At 43.0% G+C, this 18972-nt stretch overlaps 1 protein-coding gene across 2 annotated transcripts in view; it reads right to left on the bottom strand.

Annotated features, from left to right (window-relative positions):
• Positions 1 to 5068: 5068 nt before the first annotated feature.
• LOC132872966 (WD repeat-containing protein 70) overlaps positions 5069 to 18972 on the bottom strand; it is an 84694-nt gene continuing 70790 nt past the window's right edge. For both annotated transcript variants that reach the window (XM_060908104.1, XM_060908105.1), the window contains exons 14-18: positions 17992 to 18092; positions 17337 to 17416; positions 16272 to 16388; positions 15573 to 15735; positions 5069 to 5454 (exon numbers count right to left, since the gene is read on the bottom strand). In XM_060908104.1, the coding sequence (XP_060764087.1) occupies positions 5367 to 5454; positions 15573 to 15735; positions 16272 to 16388; positions 17337 to 17416; positions 17992 to 18092 (549 nt within the window). In that variant the 3' untranslated portion in view covers positions 5069 to 5366. The remainder of the gene's footprint in view (positions 5455 to 15572; positions 15736 to 16271; positions 16389 to 17336; positions 17417 to 17991; positions 18093 to 18972) is intronic.

Below are 18972 nucleotides of genomic sequence, written 5' to 3'. Positions count from 1 at the left end.
CATCTAAATTAGACAAAAAAAAAAAAAAAGTTAGGTCTGTGGTAGACCAGTATCGTGTTTACTCAATCAGAGCAGCTTGGGGGGAAAACAAAAAAACGTTAACATCGGTCCTCCAAGTGCTCTTTCCACCAATTATCTGTTTGCGAGAGAAAATACAGTCCTTGCCCAATGTTTAGTTTCAACCATAATAAAGTCACTACAGCAAAGGTTTTGAGCACAACTATGCTGTGCCCCATGGAGACGCATCATCACAAATAGAAAACATCCTTCCTAGAGTAAAGTCGAAACTGAAATCTCCATCCGATTAGACAGGAAGGTGATAACGTGGTGGAGGTCCTTGAGGTTCCTCACGAACCCTTCCAATGGGTCTTGTGCTTGAAAGAATGCTCCACAACAGTTTAAATCTGATTTTTGTCTGGATTTCTCAGGTAAACGGAAACAAACCTCGTTAAAAGAAAGTTGAGCCACTCTGTATCCCACCACATGCCTGAAAAGCAGGACAGGCGTAGTACAAAGTCCAGATCCAAACTTACACACAAACAGTGAAACAGGGCTTTCATGAAGAGTCACATATACACACACACACACACACTACCAGAAACAGCTGGTGATGTGTACGTCATGGGACGAGGGGACTGAGTTTGTTCTCCATACTGTAGCTCACTGCCACATGGAAAGGCCCTATGGGAATGGCACAATATTTCCTGGGATTACAGAACAAAACCTGGTCTTTCGCAAGCAACACAAACAGAGCGAAAAAAAAAATCCATACAATTCAGACGTTCTGTTCAATACGTTCAGCCTCATCGTCCTCAAATCACAAGTCGCCTCGATTTAACTGCTCAATCACGATTCGCTAAACCATCTTCTGATGAGTAAAGTGACACGGCGTGTTGAATAGCTCAGCCCCGTGGCTCCATCCTCACACACACACCCGTGTCCATGTCGTGTCCTGTTATCCTCTGTCCTGGTGTACGACGCTTTGTTCAACCGTTAAATGTCGTCTTGTTGTGACTAAGTTTGTAGAAGCTTTTTACAAACTCTTTAAAAAAGTGTATACATGCAAAGCAACTTTTAAAACATGTGGTGAAAATTTCCAGTAAGAATATGAAAAGAAAGCTGACTAACAATTCCGCCCTGCAGTGTATTGCCAGTCCTGTGGGGAAAGAAAAAAAAAAACACAACTTGTCTTACTTGTTTCGTGTTACTAAACCAAAGCTCTCTGCAGACTTTTATTTTTGTACAATATTCATTTTATAACTTTTTACAGAATAAAACTTGTTTCTATCACTTAAATGTCAGAAGAAATCAATAACACTCATATTTCCCCCTCCCAAAAAAAACTTCAAGGTATTAAAAAATGCGAGGAATATTTAAGTTATTCCACAAAATCAAGTCGTACGTGAGCTGATAGCCGCCGTAGCGCTGAGTTGACTATAAGCTGCGTACGACGAGATTGAGTGGAATAAGTGTTTTATTCTATCCACATTCACTGGATTTTGAGAAAGAGCGTTTTTATTTTTTACAAAGTCGGTAAATAAAACTTTATACAAAACGTCCGATAAAATAATTTCCGCTTAGAATGTAAACAAACCGGCGAAATGACAGGAACAATTTGTGAAAAATGCTGCTATAATAAATATTGAAAAAAAAAAAGTTCTTACCATCAAATACTTTCTTTCCATATTCTGTTGCCTTTTTTTTTTGGGGGGGGGGGGGGGGGGGGGGGGGTTTGTTGTTGTTGTCAAGTAGTTTTTATTTCGTCCTCGGTTGCTTCAGCAACACGCGCCGCCATTTTGTCTTACTCTACTTACGGTATATGAACTGATAGCCTAGTAGTCGAGTAGCCAAATCAGAGCATGCGATTGTTCATATCCAGTGAATGTAGATAGAATATTCTTTATATTCTGACCATGTTCATGTTCACAGATGATTTATGATTATTTTTATAACCAGATACATGTCCACACCATCAGGACAAGTTGGATAGAAAGGAGGAAAGCTCTCAGTGTAGTCCGTCAGTAGTAGTGTTTTTTTTTTTCCTGCTGCAGTGTGACTCGGGGCTGTTAGAATAGATTAGGTTGAAGAAATCTGTTCTACATTCCTAAAGACAGGCTCAGGATCGTACAGTAAACAATCATGGGTTGTAAAGAAAGACACAGTAAATCTGGGCACTTGGAGGAAATGTTTCCACCAAGCAGAGGGGATTTGGCTCGGAGGAAAAAAAGCTGTGCTGCGGAGCGAAGCTTAAATGTTGCATCAAGACACTTCAACCTTACAGCTGGCCTCCATTGGCGCCTTTCCACAGACATGGTGCTAGCACTGGTGCAGTTAGAATCTGATTACATAATGGCTTGGTGTACAAACCCGTGGGCTAGTTCCTAAAAAGGTTTGCTGAACTAGCATCGCATCAATCCTATTTCTGTGGAAAAACTGGTCACTAACTGGTGAAGCTGAGTTCATCAAGTTGGTGTTTAAGCAATCATTACTTTCTGGGTTCCTCCGCAACGCACCAGTCGACTTCCTGACAACGGCAAAACGGTGTAGCTCAATATTCCAGTCGATTCTATTGGCTCTTAGTACTCTCTCATTGTAGATATAGCCTGAGCCACACTATTTTTTCCCGTACAAACTTTGTTAGAGATTTCTATTTTATGACTCCGACATTATCGAGTCAGTCCAAAAACATTTTAGAGTTCCAAACGTTTGTTTTTCAGCACAAAATTAAATGTTACAGGAAAAAAGGTTGTATCTGAGCAGCATATTACACAAGACAGCACTTTTCAGATTAAAAAAGAAAACATAATGAAGGCTACTGAGTTTTCGTGTAAAATTAAGAAGCGAGTGTGACAAAGTGTCCAGAAGAACTGTGGCTGGTTCTGGAAGATGCTCAGTAAAGCCTACAGCTCATTTCCGCATAAAACTGACCTCATTGTACCCGAGACTACTATTCATTTTTTTTTTTTAAACCGAAGGGTCATCTCACACCAAATATTGACTTTGCTTCATCTGTTACGGCTTACTGCTGCTTGTAATTTTTTTTTTTTTTTTAATGTTGAAACATTTCATTTCATTCCATTATTTTTAAGCCATTTTTGGTCGACAGCATTTCTTTACATGCGCCTAAGACTTTTGTACAGTACTGTACATTTCACAGATTTGGGGGTTAATTGCTTGCTGCAACCAAATGTGTTTCAATATTTTCGATTTTGCAAACTGAAACACATGATTTTCCTGTCTATAAGCCAACATTGTGTTCTGGAAGGAATTTTCAGACGACAATGCTGCTTTAACCTCCTAAGGCCCAAGCTGGTTTTTTTTACATGCATTTTTTATTTCTCTTTGCTATTTGGGCTTATTAGAACCTGATTAGAATAAAAACTAAGCATCAAAAAGTATGTCCACATATGTGGATTCTTGTTCCGAATTTCCATAAAGTGCTGTCCACGCATGTGACCGCTAAGCCCTAGGAGGTTAAAAGAAACTTGGTCTCTGAAACAAAACGATCCAGGAACATGTCCTGCTTCAGAACCTGATGTTTCACACACAAAGATCAGAAAATATATATACACACAGTATGTAAATATCCAAAATTTGCCATTGAAAAAATTCTGCAAGGTCGAGTGATACAAGAAAACATCCTCTCATGAATAATCACTGGTAGCTCTAACTGTTCAGAAAAATACTACGGCCTGCCATTTGAGCTCAACGTGAAAACAAGAAGGACGCAGGCCAATCCGCTGACAGGCTCCCATTGATATATAGAGATCTTGGCAGGCCTGCAAACCCGCAACACACCCCTTGGGCCACAACTAAAGTGGCGTGGTGAGTCCAGCAGGCATGATTATGCCATGACATCACACAGTGTGGCATTCCGACATTCCTTTGATAGAAACGGATACTGGAGTGGACCGGACAGCTGCTGACATCAGCACTCGGACTAGGCGCTGATGGATTGGGCCGCAGGGCTGGCTTTCCTACACATTACTGCTTGTCAGGCTCCCGAGTGAATGCTTTCTCCTTGTAGTGCTGGAGAAATTTACAGCTCGGCGTATAATTGAAAGCTTTATCAATATTATGAATGGAGCAGAAGCTCGAAGGAGAGAAGCTTCTTGATTGACTCATCGCGCTTTGGTGGGTCAAACAAAACTTTGCAACTGATACTATGGCAATATCATGTCTAAAAATAAATAAATACATAAATAATAATCCCTGCTGATGTTCTGCTAGGTGAACCAGAGGGTAAATTCCACAGAGTGGTAATGAGCACAAGTATGCATTCCATGTCTCCGACAAAATCCCCCCCCCCCCGTTCATCACTTATTATTAGTTCTTTATTATGTAACAGACCTAAAAGTAGGCACAGAACATCAGAGACGAAATATTTATAGGAACAACATGAGGGCCAACATGAGTGAGATGATGATGAAGACTGCTTTGCCATAATTACACATAAAAACGTTCCTTGATTAGCCAAAAAATTAGATCCTCAGACATCAGATGCTGAATCCAGCTTTTAAAAGAATCAACAGCTGACATTTTGTTATTGTAATAGAACTGCGTGTTTTTCAGCAAAAAAAAAAAAAAAGTTCTCTCTGCACAAATAGCTTTTTGAAGAACTGGAAAAGTAGCTAAAAATGATTTCAAAATAAATATTTACTGAAGACGGTACGTCACCAGGAGCTAACCAACGGACTAAGAGAGTGCCTTTGGCTGAAGCGAGAGCGAGGGGCTTCAGGGACAGGAAGATGGATGGATCCGAGCTCTTGAGACTCAGCAGATTGGAATCTGTTGTGACACGGCAGTCTCTTGTTTGTGTACAAGCCGGGAGTCACCTCAGCACAAACATCTGAGTTCGCTGAGCTGCGACAAAACGTGGTGCGTGTTTTGAACGTGAGGAAAGAAAGAGAGAAAAAAAAAAACCCCCAAACCACCACATTCCCTTATTAGAGAAATTAATGGACGGACACACATCATTTGGAAAGAGCTTGATGATGCTTAACCAAAAAAGGTGAACCGATTCTGGAAAGAGTTTTGGGGGAAATAAAGCCACGCTGGCACACACTGCTTTTGACCACACAAGCTGCATGTTTATTTTGCAACACGACACAAAAATACGAAGTGAAACTCTTTAAAAACAAGCTATTACCGAAAAGTATCCAAAACCGACATTCTGTACATTCAGTACTTGCACGTTTACCTAATATGAAAATCAGTTACACATGAGCAGTACATGATGCTGACGCTTTCTATCCCTTCCTCAATTTCTTTCCTTTACACACACACCAAAACAAGCGAACATGCTTAGGGTAAAATATACGCTCCACTGATTTCATGAGCAGAACGGTAAAGTCGCCTTCTCGTTTTCAGATCTTGCGTTTCTTCCACTCCGGCTCCTGACTGTCTTCCTCGTCCTCGGATTCGTCCTCCGCGAACAATGGATTCGGCTGCGTCCTGCACAAGAAAAGAGTGTAAATAATAACGATGACGGCAATTCGTCCACATCTGGTAAAGTGTTTTTTTTTTTGTTTTTTTTAATCTGGATGCAAAAATTAAACAAGAAGGTGCTTTGATAAATGACAAATCATGGATGAACTACAGAAATAAAGGCCGCGCGGTGAAAAACTGCTCGGAGCTACTGTTACTCCTGGCATGGCAAGGCTTCGATCGAAGAGTGTTTGAATAAGGTCCCTGGAGAAAGAGATTAAGAAGGAAGGGCTGGAGAAAATGACAGAGGAGGAGAAAAAGTCAAGCAGGACAGAGAGAGAGAGAGAGAGAGAGAGAGAGGGAGAGGTTGAAACCATTCCCCTATTTTCATCACTCAATTCCGTACAGTGATTAAAATGCAACATCTGGTCCTCACTGAGTCATGGTAGTTTTGGTTAGAGAGGATGGGAGGAAAAAAAAAAACAAAGGGAAAAAAAAACCAAAACGCAGATAACGTCAACGCTAGTATTGTGCTCCGACGTCTCCTTATCGAGTACCTTTCTGCTCTAAAGGCCAACACTGACCTCATAACCAGCTCTGTACATTTCAAACAAATTACGTTTCCTGGATGCACTTGATTAACAGAGACCTGTTGCCATACAACCCATCGCATCGCTGAGGCCTGGCGTATTCTCTGACGAGTTCAGCGAGACCAGCAGTGCGAGTAATTACTGTGGAAGCAGAACCGAGGGTTCTTTAATGACAGATACGTTGTAGGTAACAGCACAAGACAAAGACGGTGGTGATGGACGACACAAGAGAAGTCGTGTATTGGACGAGCAATCAGTTTCCAGGTTCTCGTGTATCAGCTGGGTAGGATTTCTGTGTGGGCAGGTGACTGAGGTGAGGTCAGGTAGGTGTGTGTGCGCACGCGCGTCTGCACCCCCATCAGGCCGATACCTGAGGAAAGCAATTAAGGTGGGCCAACAAAGGAAGAAACGGGATCATTTGTGCATGGAAGTGCTACAATAGCTCTTGTTAGTGTCGACAGTGTCATTAACACTCGTAGCTCTAAAAGGCTGCAGTCGGGAGATTAAGTTACAAGCCGACGCTTCGGCACGCATCACAACGCAAGGACTGCTCAACGGACTATACAAACGTTAGTGATGGGGAATTCATCTTATCTCGAATTTCTAAAACGTACAGTTTGAGATCTAGAGATAGTTTCTCACACAATATGTTCAAGCTTCATCATCTCTAGCACAGAGGTGGACAGTAACGAAGTACATTTACTTGAGTACCGTACTCAAGTACACTTTTTGAGTATCTGTACTTTACTTGAGTATTATTTTTGTTGGAAACCTATGACTTTAACTTCACTACATTTGAAAGGCAAATATCGTACTTTTCACTCCACGACATTTCTGTCAAGGTCCTCGTTACGATGAAGCGGCTTTGAAAGTGGATTTTTTTTCTTTTCTAAAACATGAGTGTTTTTTTCGCAGGTGACACTGAGACAGCCGATCAGTAATCACTAGGGTCACGTCACGTCCATAGACTGGATAAAATCAAGTTCAGTGATTTCTCCGCAGCATTATTTGAACACGATCAGTTGATGGCAGAATGGAAGGAGGCGGTTCTTCTGGAGAACGCACGCACCCATGGCCTATGAACCCATGTTTCAGTTTTCTGAAAGGACTACAGAGTCGTTTCGTTTTAAATGTTTGCTTTGTTTGCCGAAAACGAACCACATCACGGCCTATAAAAACTCGTCGTCTGACCTGCGGAAGCGTATTGAGGGATAGAAATGTTTTATTCCAAGAGAAAGCTTGCAACGAAGTTGTCTGTGCTTTTAGAGCTAGCGATAACGTTGCAATAGCCATGCAGTCTGGTTTTGCCCACCAAGTTGCCATCGCCTTGTCCACGGCTAATGCTAACACATAGCTAGTTAACTTGGACACTGTTAGTTAGCGTGTAAAAACAGAGTTACGCTAACATGAATAACGTTAACTTATCTGAAGTCCTTTCAGAAATGTTTTAGCATAATCTTGCCAAATAAACAATGTAGAAATCTTTCTTTTCTAGTAGCGTTAGCTACCCAATATGATTTTGAGTTTGAAAAGAGTTTGCTAGCATGTCAGGTGGAGTTTCGCTGACTAGCTAGCTTAACGTTAAACCACCATGATGCACAGCATGCGTTCATTTTGTGAATTCACATTTCTGTCTTTGGTAACAACATTAGGTTTTGTAAGCGTTGTGGTGGTAATACAACAATGCGTTGACAGAAAATGTATTTTTAATACTTAAGTATTTTTAAAAGCAAGTACTTCAGTACTTTAACTTAAGTAAAAATTTGACTGGACAACTTTCACTTGTATCGGAGTAACATGTGACCAGTGGGATCTGTACTTTGACATAAGTAATGAAGTTGGGCACTTTGTCCACCTCTGCTCTAGCAACAACTTACACACAGACTTGTTCGGTCGATAATCTGTATAACCTAACGCCAATAATAAACGGAATTAAAGGAACAGTCCACCGTACTTCCATAATGAAATATGCTCTTATCTGAATTGAGACGAGCTGCTCCGTACCTCTCCGAGCTTTGCGCGACCTCCCAGTCAGTCAGACGCAGTCAGACGCGCTGTTACTCCTGTTAGCAATGTAGCTAGGCTCAGCATGGCCAATGGTATTTTTTGGGGCTGTAGTTAGATGCGACCAAACTCTTCCGCGTTTTTCCTGTTTACATAGGTTTATATGACCAGTGATATGAAACAAGTTCAGTTACACAAATTGAAAGGTAGCGATTTTCTATGCTATGGAAAGTCCGCACTATAATGACAGGCGTACTAACACCTTCTGCGCGCTTCGGCAGCGCATCGATACGGAGCTCAGATATCAATGCGCTGCCGAAGCGCGCAGAAAGTGTTAGTACGCCTGTCATTATAGTGCGGACTTTCCATAGCATAGAAAATCGCTACGTTTCAATTTGTGTAACTGAACTTGTTTCATGTCACTGGTCATATAAACCTATATAAACAGGAAAAACGCGGAAGAGTTTGGTCGCATCTAACTACAGCCCCAAAAAATACCATTGGCCATGCTGAGCCTAGCTACATTGCTAACAGGAGTGACAGCGCGTCTGACTGCGTCTGACTGACTGGGAGGTCGCTCAAAGCTCGGAGAGGTATGGAGCAGCTCGTCTCAATTCAGATAAGAGCATATTTCATTATGGAAGTACGGTGGACTGTTCCTTTAAAGAGCATTCTGTTATCGAAAAAAACCCCAAAATGCCTAATTAGTGATATGGTGAAAGGAAGATTTACTTGTGTAACGTTTGGAAGTAAAGCTGTTCCTCTACGTTTCCTAATAAAGGAAGGTCTTTAGGATGGATACATTTACGCTTTGCAGTTTCTCTGGAATAAGATGAATAAAAGTGAGACAATGAATACTGATAGCTGTTAGAACTAATGCCAACGTGTTTCATGAACATTACATGGAACTATAAAGAGATAAAAAGTACCCGCTTTTTAATAAACAATTATTCTAGCCGCATTCACTGGATATGAGCAATCGTGCGCTCTGATTGGCTACTCTACTACTCGGCTATCGGCTCATATACCGTCAGTAGAGAAAAACAAAATGGCGCAGCGTGTTGCTGAACCAACCGAGGACGAAATAAAAACTCTACTCGAAAACAAAACCCCAAAAATTGTCATCAGGTATTTAAAAGAAACAGAAATAGCTAAAAGTCTCTCTCTTTCAAAATTCTCTCAAAATCTTCCGTTTTTAACAAAGCAAAGCTGGCGGCCATGTTTGTTTACAAATTGTCATAGTCGCTCACTAGCATGGAAGTTTTACGCCTTCAATGTGTCCCTTTTCCAGTTTTTCGATGTCCGTTGGTATGCTCTCTTGTAAATATGCGTGAAGAATCTCTCATGAAGTTTCGGTAGCCTTTCAGGTGTTCAACGCGTCTTTCTCTTTCCCGGTGAACAAAGAAATGCTTCTGCACATGCGCAGCAGAAAACTCTCTCATTGGATATTCGCATCAGCTCCGACGTGTGATGTCATGTTGTCTTGACAACCATGTAATATCGTAAACCATATTCAACGCTCATTCGCCATTGGATAGAGTGATATCATACACGTAGGATAAGCGATATGCTAACAATATTGCATGCTACAGTATCAAACCAGATGAATGAAACCTGTGAGAAGGGAATAGAACACATGTTTTTATTCCATCCAAAAAGTGTCCTGTATGTATAATAATTCATGATAGCAACACTGTGGTGGTGGTTTTTTTACTTCCTGTGTTGTACGAGTTCTTAAACAAACTCATCTACAATGCAGCAGATCTGCAAGGATCAACCTGCATCACAAGTCACCTTTGAAACACTCACAGCTCTGACTAATCCAATCTTGAGACACCCACAGAGGTAATAATAGTAATAATAATAATTAATCAGCACAGAAGGCGTAAATCTCTTCACTAACACTCAGAGCTGATCTATGCGTTTCTGATCACCCTCGTCAGGGTGGACTCTGAACAGACCACCTGTGAAAATCAGTTCATTCATCTGCTCCAGTCCAGGGAAACATCCCACGGTGGGGAAAAAAACGACGGAGGAGAGATGGAGCGATAGCAGGCTGACAGCTTCTTATCAGCCAACACTTGGAAAGAAAGCATTTCTCAGTTCTCGAGGGAACTAAAAGCCGCGTCTTTACTGTGATCCATACATGGAAAATATGTTAATACAAACGAGATAAATGTCTGCGCCCAAGAGTCCGCCATCCCACGGTCGTGTTTATTACTTGCAAACAGAACATAAAATCAAGGCTTTAACATCCATTTAAAAAAAAAATAATAATAATTCCGTAAAGCTGGAACTTTGCTGAGACGTTTTGTGTGAACCTGAGTGGAAAAAAAAAAAGAAAAATCACCAGGAAGTCCTACTGTGCCCTTTCTTAATTTAAGCGTAATTAAATTATACCTTAACGTGCTTAACAAGTGTGGGATGTTTATAAGTAGGCCTAATTTAAACCAAAATTACACACTTGGCTCAAACTGCATCGAGTTCAGTCGCCTCAGTAACCTTTTATGTGGCAGACCGAACTACATTACTCAGCTTAAAAAAAAAAAAAAAAACAACACAACAGTAGTAATCTCCATCCAGACTCTCATACATGACTGGGCAAAGATGTGTGAAGAAATTTACATTCGAAGTGCTTCAGATGATAATATAGATTAAGTATGATTTATTTATACCACAGCGCTGTTGAATCCTCAAATCTGACTGGTCAGAAAGTGTTTTGTCCTCAAAAATAAGGTAATTTTGTATTTGATGGCAGCAACGTGTCTCAAAAAGGTTGGGACAGGACCATGTTTACTACTCTGTTGCATCACCTCTACTTTTAACAATAGTCCATAAATGTCTGGGAACTGAGAAGACCAGCTGCTGGAGTTTTGGGAGAGGAACGTTGCCCCATTCTTGCCTGATATAAGATTCTTGCTGCTGAACAGTCCTGGGTCGTCTTTGTTGTATTTTTCGTTTCATGATGCGCCAAACGTTTTCAGTTGGTGAAAGGTCCGGACTGCAGGCAGGCCAGTTTAGCACCTGTACTCTTCGACTACAAAGCCATGCTGTTGCAATAGATGCAGTATACGGTTTAGTAATGTCTTGCTGAAATATGCAAGGCCTTCCTGGAAAACGACGTCGTCTGGATGGGAGCATATGTTGCTCTAAAACCTGTACATACCTTTCAGCATTGATGGTGCCTTTCCAGATGTCCAAGCTGCCCATGCCACAGGCACTAATACACCCTCATACCATCAGAGACGTAGGCTTTTGAACTGAGCGCTGATGACAAGGCGGATGGTTCCTTTCCTCTTTAGTCCGGAGGGCGCGACGTCCACGGTTTCCAAAAAGAATTTCAAATTTCAATTCGTCTGACCACAGAACAGTTTTCCACTTTGCCTCAGTCCATTGTAAATGAGCTTTGGCCCAGAGAAGACAACAGTGTTTCTGGATCATAGTAAGGAAGTAAGTAAGTAAATTTTATTTATAAAGCACATTTAAAAACAGTGCAAACTGACCAAAGTGCTGTACAGTGTCTGGCTAAAACAATAAAAGAAAATAAAAGCAATAAAGCATATTAGTAGCATATAGTAAGAAAACATCTTAGCAGCATTCCAATAGACAAAGACAACTGGGCGCAGTGTACAGTGGCAAAACACTGACAGCATTGACCAACACATAGTAAAAGATGAAGCACAAAATAATTAAGATACATAAAAAGTGTTAAAAAGCAATTTAGATACATAAAAAGTGTTAAAGGGCAGTGGCTTAAAGTGCTGATGACACGTTTTTGACATCTTTGGCGATGTTTTATAACATAAAAAGTAATTCCCGATGATCCATATATTAATTCACGAAGGCGCCTATTTTACAAGTTATGATAAAAAATGCGGCTATTTGGGCAAATTTGACGGGGCTGCAGCACCCAGGAGACGAAGGAGGAGGAGGAGCTATATGACGTCAGCGAAAGAACCTTCCTCCTAACTTACCAGTTTGTTGTTGATGCGACAGGTGTTCAGTTTATCATTATTAGTATTATTATACATTATTATATATTAGTTATTATGCCTTCACGTTGTGTTGCCGGCTTTTGCTCCAAAACCCACAAGGATGGGGTAAGTTTATTCAAGTTTCCCAGAGATCCCGAGCTGCATGCGAAGTGGGTGAGGCAAGTCAGGCGCGCTCATGACAAGTGGGAGCCCTCACCAACATCCGTCCTGTGCTCTGAACACTTCGATTTGGATTGTTTTGACACCCTTCCCAGCTTCAAGGAATCTCTTGGGTGTTCAGTTCAGCACAAACGTGTGTTACTACCATCAGCAGTGCCTACACAGTGTTGCCAGATTGGGAGGTTTCCCGCCCAGTTGGGCGGTTTTGAACATATTTTGGGCTGGAAAACGTCAGCAGTATCTGTTGCCAGATACTGCTGAAGTTTTCCAGCCCAAAATATGTTCAAAACCCACCAAAATGCACTTGAAACCGCCCAACTGGGCGGGAAACCTCCCAATCTGGCAACACTGCCAGTATTCCGGAGGGGGTCTACTAGTAGCTATGCCGGATCCAAAGACAGTCCTCCTGTCAGAACATGTGTTGTGAAACGACATAAGATAAAGGTACGTAGAGCTATAGATTCTACATGATAATCATAAATGTAATCATAAAGTCGTCGTGATATCAGTCATGTATTTGCTTGTGAAAGCTTGCGGCTTTCATGTAACTGCCGCCTAGCAACGAGAGGCAAAGGGTAAAGAGGGTAGGCTATCATAGATTCTATTCGGAAGAGATCAACACAATTCTAGACTCCCAGAAAAGGAAGCGCTAGCACTAGAGAGTTCACCGGCGTTTTCATGCGCCATTTCCATTGAGTAGAACCAGAGTAGAACAGCCAGTGAACCGCAGCGTGTTCGTCACAACATGGCCGCAAGCCACGGACCCAGTTTTCTTGCGCTGTGCAATTAAAAGTTGGATATTTGCGTAACAACAGCTTCTTTTCACGCAATTATAACAGAAATCTAACATGTTTGCCATGTTGTATAGTTTATTTAAGAAATTGCACAGAGTCATGTTCGTGTCATCAGCCCTTTAAGGGAGAGAAGAAAGCTAAGAACTAAGAAGCAAAGGCTAAGGTGTAAAAGTGTGTTTTCAGTCTAGATTTAAAAGTAGTGATAGTGGGAGCGAGTCTGATGTCTGGAGGCAGACCATTCCAAAGACGTGGGGCTGCCACTGCAAAGGCTCGGTCACCTTTATGTATGAGACGGGACCGGGGAACATGGAGGAGGCCTTGGATCTGAGAGACCTGGGTGCAGAGTGGTGTCGCAGCATGCCTGAAATGTAGGAAGGGGCCTGACCATGCAAAGACTTAAAAACTAAAAGAAGTATTTTGAATTGGATTCTAAAACATATGGGGAGCCAGTGCAGAGAGGAGAGGACAGGGGTGATGTGATCATGCTTCCTAGTACCAGTTAAAAGTCTAGCAGCAGCATTCTGCACCAGCTGTAAGCGTGCTATCTGAGACTGGGGGAGGCCAAAATATAGGGCGTTACAGTAGTTGAGGCGAGATGTTACAAAGGCATGTATAATGGTTTCTAAATCCTGGAATGATAGGGAGGGCTTAAGGCGGGTAATGACTGAGTTGGTGGTAGCTGTTTTTAATGACTGAGTTTATCGGTCTCTTAAAACAAAGTTCGGAGTCGAAGATGACCCCGAGGCTTTTGGCGTATGGTTTCACAAAAGGTGAGAGGGTAGATAAACTAGAAGTCACAAAGGGGATTAATTTGGGGGGACCAAAAATGATAACCTCAGTCTTAGAATCGTTGAGTTGGAGAAAGTTCTTGGTCATCCAACACTTAATGGCATCCAGGCAGTCCAACAAACACTGGGTGGAATCCTTCCTTTGATGTTAAATGGTATGTATAACTGAGTGTCATCTGTATAAAAATGAAATGAAACATTGTGTTGGCGAATTATGTCACCAAGGGGGAGCATGTATAAACAGAAGAGCACCGGGCCCAAAATGGAACCTTGTGGGACACCATATGAGACCGGGGCTGAGGGAGAGGAGGAGTGGTCGATAGAGACTGAGAAAGTTCTGTGTAGTAGATATGATTTAAACCAGAGTAGTGCTGTGCCACTGATGCCCACCCGCCCCTCGAGGCGGTTAAGGAGGATGTTGTGGTCCACTGTGTCGAAGGCCGCGCTGAGATCCAACAGAACCAGGACTGCATTCTCACCCGAGTCCAGAGTGAGGAGTAGGTCATTTGTAACCTTCAGCAGTGTTCACATATGGCTTCTTCTTTGCATGACGGAGCTCGAACTTGCATTTATGGAACTTTGTTCACGGGCAACGATTTGTGGAAGTGTTCCTGAGCCCATGCAGTGATTTCCATTACAGAATCATGCCTGCTTTTAAAGCAGTGCCGCGCCCGAGGGCCCCGAATATCACGGGCATCCAATATTGATTTTCAGCCTTGTTCCTTGGGCACAGAGATTTCTCCAGATTCTCAGAATCTTTTGATTATATTATGTACTGTAGATGATGATATTCAAAGTCTTCGCAATTTTATGTTAAGGAACATTATTCTGAAATTATTCCACAATTTGTAGACTCAGTTTTTCACAGATTGGTAATCCTCTGCCCGTCTTTAGTTCTGAGAGACTCCGCCTCTCTAAGATGCTCTTTTTTATACCCAATCATGCTCCTGAATTGTTGCCAGTTAACCAAATTAGTCGCAAAATGTTCCTCCAGCCGTTTCTTTTCAGTACCACTTACTTTTCCAGCCTTTTGTTGCCCTGCCCCAACTTTGAGACGTGCTGCCGCCATCAAATTCAAAAACCAGCTAATATTTTTCATGAAATAGTAAAATGTCTAGGTTTAAACATTTGATATGTTGTCTACATTCTATTGTGGAAAAAAAAATATATCGGTTTATAAGATTTGCAAATCATTCCATTCCATTTTTATTTACATTTTACACAGCGTCCTAACATTTTTGGAATTTGGGGTTGTACAGTCCGGATAGTACATTAATGCAATTAGATTTGGGGCGAGTTAAAAACGATATTAGATCATTTTACGATTGCGTTAGTCGTTGAAACCGGTGACCAGCATGAAGAAAAGCTGTGCATCAAAAACCATTTAAGGCACGCTAAATGTACTATTTATCTGATAAACGCTGATTCCATTTCCTCTGCTTCTTTTTCAGCTCAATCTGCAACATGAGCCGTCTCAGGTAGTCCCTCAAACACACACACACAGCTTTTTAAAACATTCATGCATCTGTCAGCCGAGGCGTGACAACAAGGATGCGATACGCAGATGCAACCTGACCTGAGTCACGCACACCTGCACACACACAGGCTTCTAGTGACATCAGGACCTGTCAGTGACAATAGCCTTGTGTGTGTGTGTGTGTGTGTGTGTGTGTGTGTGTGTGTGTGTGTGTGTGTGTGTGTGGGGCTCCATGTCAGCTGCAACATTTTCCTTTTTTCCTCTTATCTAATCTAATCTGTCTTTCATCCCAAGCTGTCTGCTTTTACCTCTTGATCCTGAACCGACTGCTTGCTTACATTTTATACGCAGGAGCGACCCAGTAGGGGTTCTCTGCTGCCTCTTTGGCGTGCCGCAGGATGGCCTCGCGGGGGTTGCTGTCGTCCGTCTTGTCCAGAGCGATGTTCTTCACGATGTAGGATGACAGAGTGCCTCCGTGCGCTGCCACGCGACCCCCCCTGCCTGCTTGCCAAAACCACACAGAAGAAAGGCATCATGATGCAAAACATAACATACAAGTCAAACGTACATGTCTTTCGCGTACAGTAAATACCGACACCAATACCAACTTAAACGCCCTGTGTAAAGACAGATGGGTCAAGAAAACCCGGGCCTCCCTTCCTTGGCGTCACTACATTTACATTATGTTTAAACACGGGAGTCACGGAGACCTGCTTTCGGCTCGGCGGGAATCTCCTAGAGATCAGGAGGCTGAGTGAGCTCATGCGAGAAGGGAGACTCGTCCTGTATGACTGACAGGTTTAGCAGAGCTTTAGAAAGCTGAGGAAACCAGAACGCTCTGGGCACCAGTGCCGCACTTTCGCCTCGAACAGAAATGAGGAAAGGTGCCAAAGAGAGTCGTGCCTGGTCCTGAGCCAAGTCTTTAATGTAATCTTACAGCGTGTTTACTCTAGATCCCGCGACAGCCAGGATCTTAAGAACCACGGCCAGGAGTGAGCACGGAAGATACCGCGGCTTCACTAGGGGTTTTACATCACCTGGGCCGGACACGGGCGGCTCGGGCTTGTGGGATTTCACAGGATCGAGTCGGTCTTTTTCCAGCTGCTTCTTGGTGCTGCGCTGTCTGGCCTCACGGAACATCGGCAATGCGTGGGCTGAAAAAAAAACCAACACACACACACACACAAATAAATACACATATATGCATCAAGCAAACTATGCAACTCAGTAACAAACGCACATCATCAAGATCAGGAAAAAGAAACAAAACTGTAAACCGAGCTCCGTTACAGACAGCAGTAACGTGTTTCGTTCACTGTGTTTTTATTTACATTTGATCAACGTTTCCTGATTTCACGGTGTCTCGAACACCATCACTTGACTCTTGTGAGGGAAAGGGCGGACATGGGATCATGTGGGGGGTGAGAAAGACGGGAAAAAAAAAAAAATCAGGAGTAGGAAAGATGAAGCGATTTTCCATTCAGGAGCCCTGTTGTCACTGTGCAGTGTTAATTCTTCTCCTACATGCTACATTAAGCAAAGAGGTTAGTGGTGACACGTTGAATCGCTCTCTGCCTTCCTCTCTCTCTCAACGCGCCTTTCCTCCTTGAATTTTCCATGGCTATCCGACGATGCGTCACTCGGCTCAGCCTATCGGCTTACGGCGCACTTGTTAAATCATGCGCTAAATGCTGAACGCTACTACGGCCGCTTGAGAACGTCCTTAATGGTCCACAGAGGGAAATGAGAGTTTTGACGGCGACCTGTGTGTGTCATGTGGGTGGAGAGTCAGGACGTGTTTGGGGTTTGTGTGTGGCACACGCTGACCTGACTGGAGCCCTCATGCCAGGCGCGTGGCGGATGGAGTGACGGGCGCTAATGGCATCATGGCTCGCGGGTGAAGGGCCGCGTGAGACAGCAATCCGATGGAAAGCACTTACACACACACACTAATGGGCTTGTGACACCTTCAAGGGCAGTTCTGGTCTCCATACAAACCCGTCTGACCATTCTATTAGTGCAAACGCAGTGTGTATAGTATGTCCACACAACCATGTGTGCGTCCGTTTGCGTGTATGCATTTATATGGTTTGGGTACTCACGTGTGATGATGTAGTCCTGTGTCAGCGTCTCGGCATGCTTCTCTTTCATCTTGCTCTTCACTACGCAAAGTTTGGCGCCCCTGAAAAAAAAAAGTCCCAAAACAGGAGCATGTGAGTGACACTTTCCCTGCAATCTCTTTTAGTTTTCTCTTTTAAAAAAAAATGAACGCACTGAAACTGAACCACAGGAGCGGAATTATATGTTAAAAACACCAGGAGTCACGATACGCTTTACGTGACGGAGGACACTTGATAAAGGAACGATAAATATGTTCTGAGAAAACGTTTCAACTGTTTACAAAAACACACAATATCAGGAAATCCCATTACTGCTTGCGAGCATTGATTTTCCAGACAGGCTGCGTGTTGTGTGAGGCCCTGCTGTCCTCGTCCTCGCCCTCAGTAATCACGGCTAATGGACTCAAACGGGACAGTTTAATGAGCGGTTCCATCTGACAGCCTCCCAGCTGGAACTGATGGGACGACCGGTAGTTAATTCAACACACTTGTCGGTCTCTGTCTCTCCCGTGGTCCTCGCTACTCTATCTGACCCCTGTGTAGAGTAATTACTGATCTGAGCGCGCGCACAGCTAATATTTCTCCCTGTGCAGTAGCGAAGACGTTGGAAGAGGAGGGACTCTGGAGCTCACCGCACCTCTGGCTCTTGACTGGGTCGTAGTAAACTTTGGCCAGGCCGCTCCCCGTCCCGACCATGATCTGGTTCAGCTTCGGATGCCACAAACAGCGAACCACACTCTGGAGAGGGACAGACAGAGATGGAGAGAGGAAGAAAAACAGGAAGGGAAAGGAAAAAAAAAAATCAGTCTGGATGAGAAAAGGAATGAGACGGTCATGAGAAAGCGCCAAAAAGTAAGCCTGAGAAGCAGCGAGAGTGGATTCTCCATCACACTACGCTGCCGTTGACTATATTTGGGCTTTGGGTAGAGGCCTGGATTCTCTGTGTGACAGATGGAGGATGTGACCATGTGTGTGTGTGTGTGTGTGTGTGTGTGTGTGTGTGTGTGTGTGTGTGTGTGTGTGAGCGAGAGAGAGAGACACACAGATATATCATAGACGGTGCAATATGAGTATTTTTTTTTTAATGATTAACTTTTCACAGTGAAGAAATGATCCCCTTGATTCCTTTCACAACACCGTGAAGAAGCAGAACCACAATGCCAAGGACTGTATTTATATTTACAAAATAAAGCATTACGCATATTAGGCAGTCCCGTACACACAAGACGAATTGATCGAATCGTTTTTATATAGTAAACAGTACAATACAGGACAGATACGAGTCTTCCAAAAATAAACTGCAGCAACACACAAAGACAAGACAGGAAGAAACACTCGAGGCACGGGAGGGAGTGGAAAGGAAAGTCGGCTTTGTTCTAAACAAGTCCTAGTGGCGGAGAGCGCAAGAGAAAGTCTACGGGTCAGAAAAGAAAGACTCACAGGAGCAGCAGAGGGAGTGGACGAGGAAAGCTGATTAGTGTCCAGCTGTTCAGGCCGTCTTTGGCTCCGCTAAGCCCGCCTGACCCAGAATAAAGCTTTATCATCATCATCATCCCGCTGGGTCTGCTAGCCATGTGTGGAGGACTACAGGTCAACCTGCCTGCTGCATTCTCATATC

This window comes from Neoarius graeffei, chromosome 25 (genome assembly GCF_027579695.1).
Source record: "Neoarius graeffei isolate fNeoGra1 chromosome 25, fNeoGra1.pri, whole genome shotgun sequence".
NCBI classification, from domain to species: Eukaryota; Metazoa; Chordata; class Actinopteri; order Siluriformes; family Ariidae; genus Neoarius; species Neoarius graeffei.
This window is presented reverse-complemented; position numbering and strand designations above follow the sequence as displayed.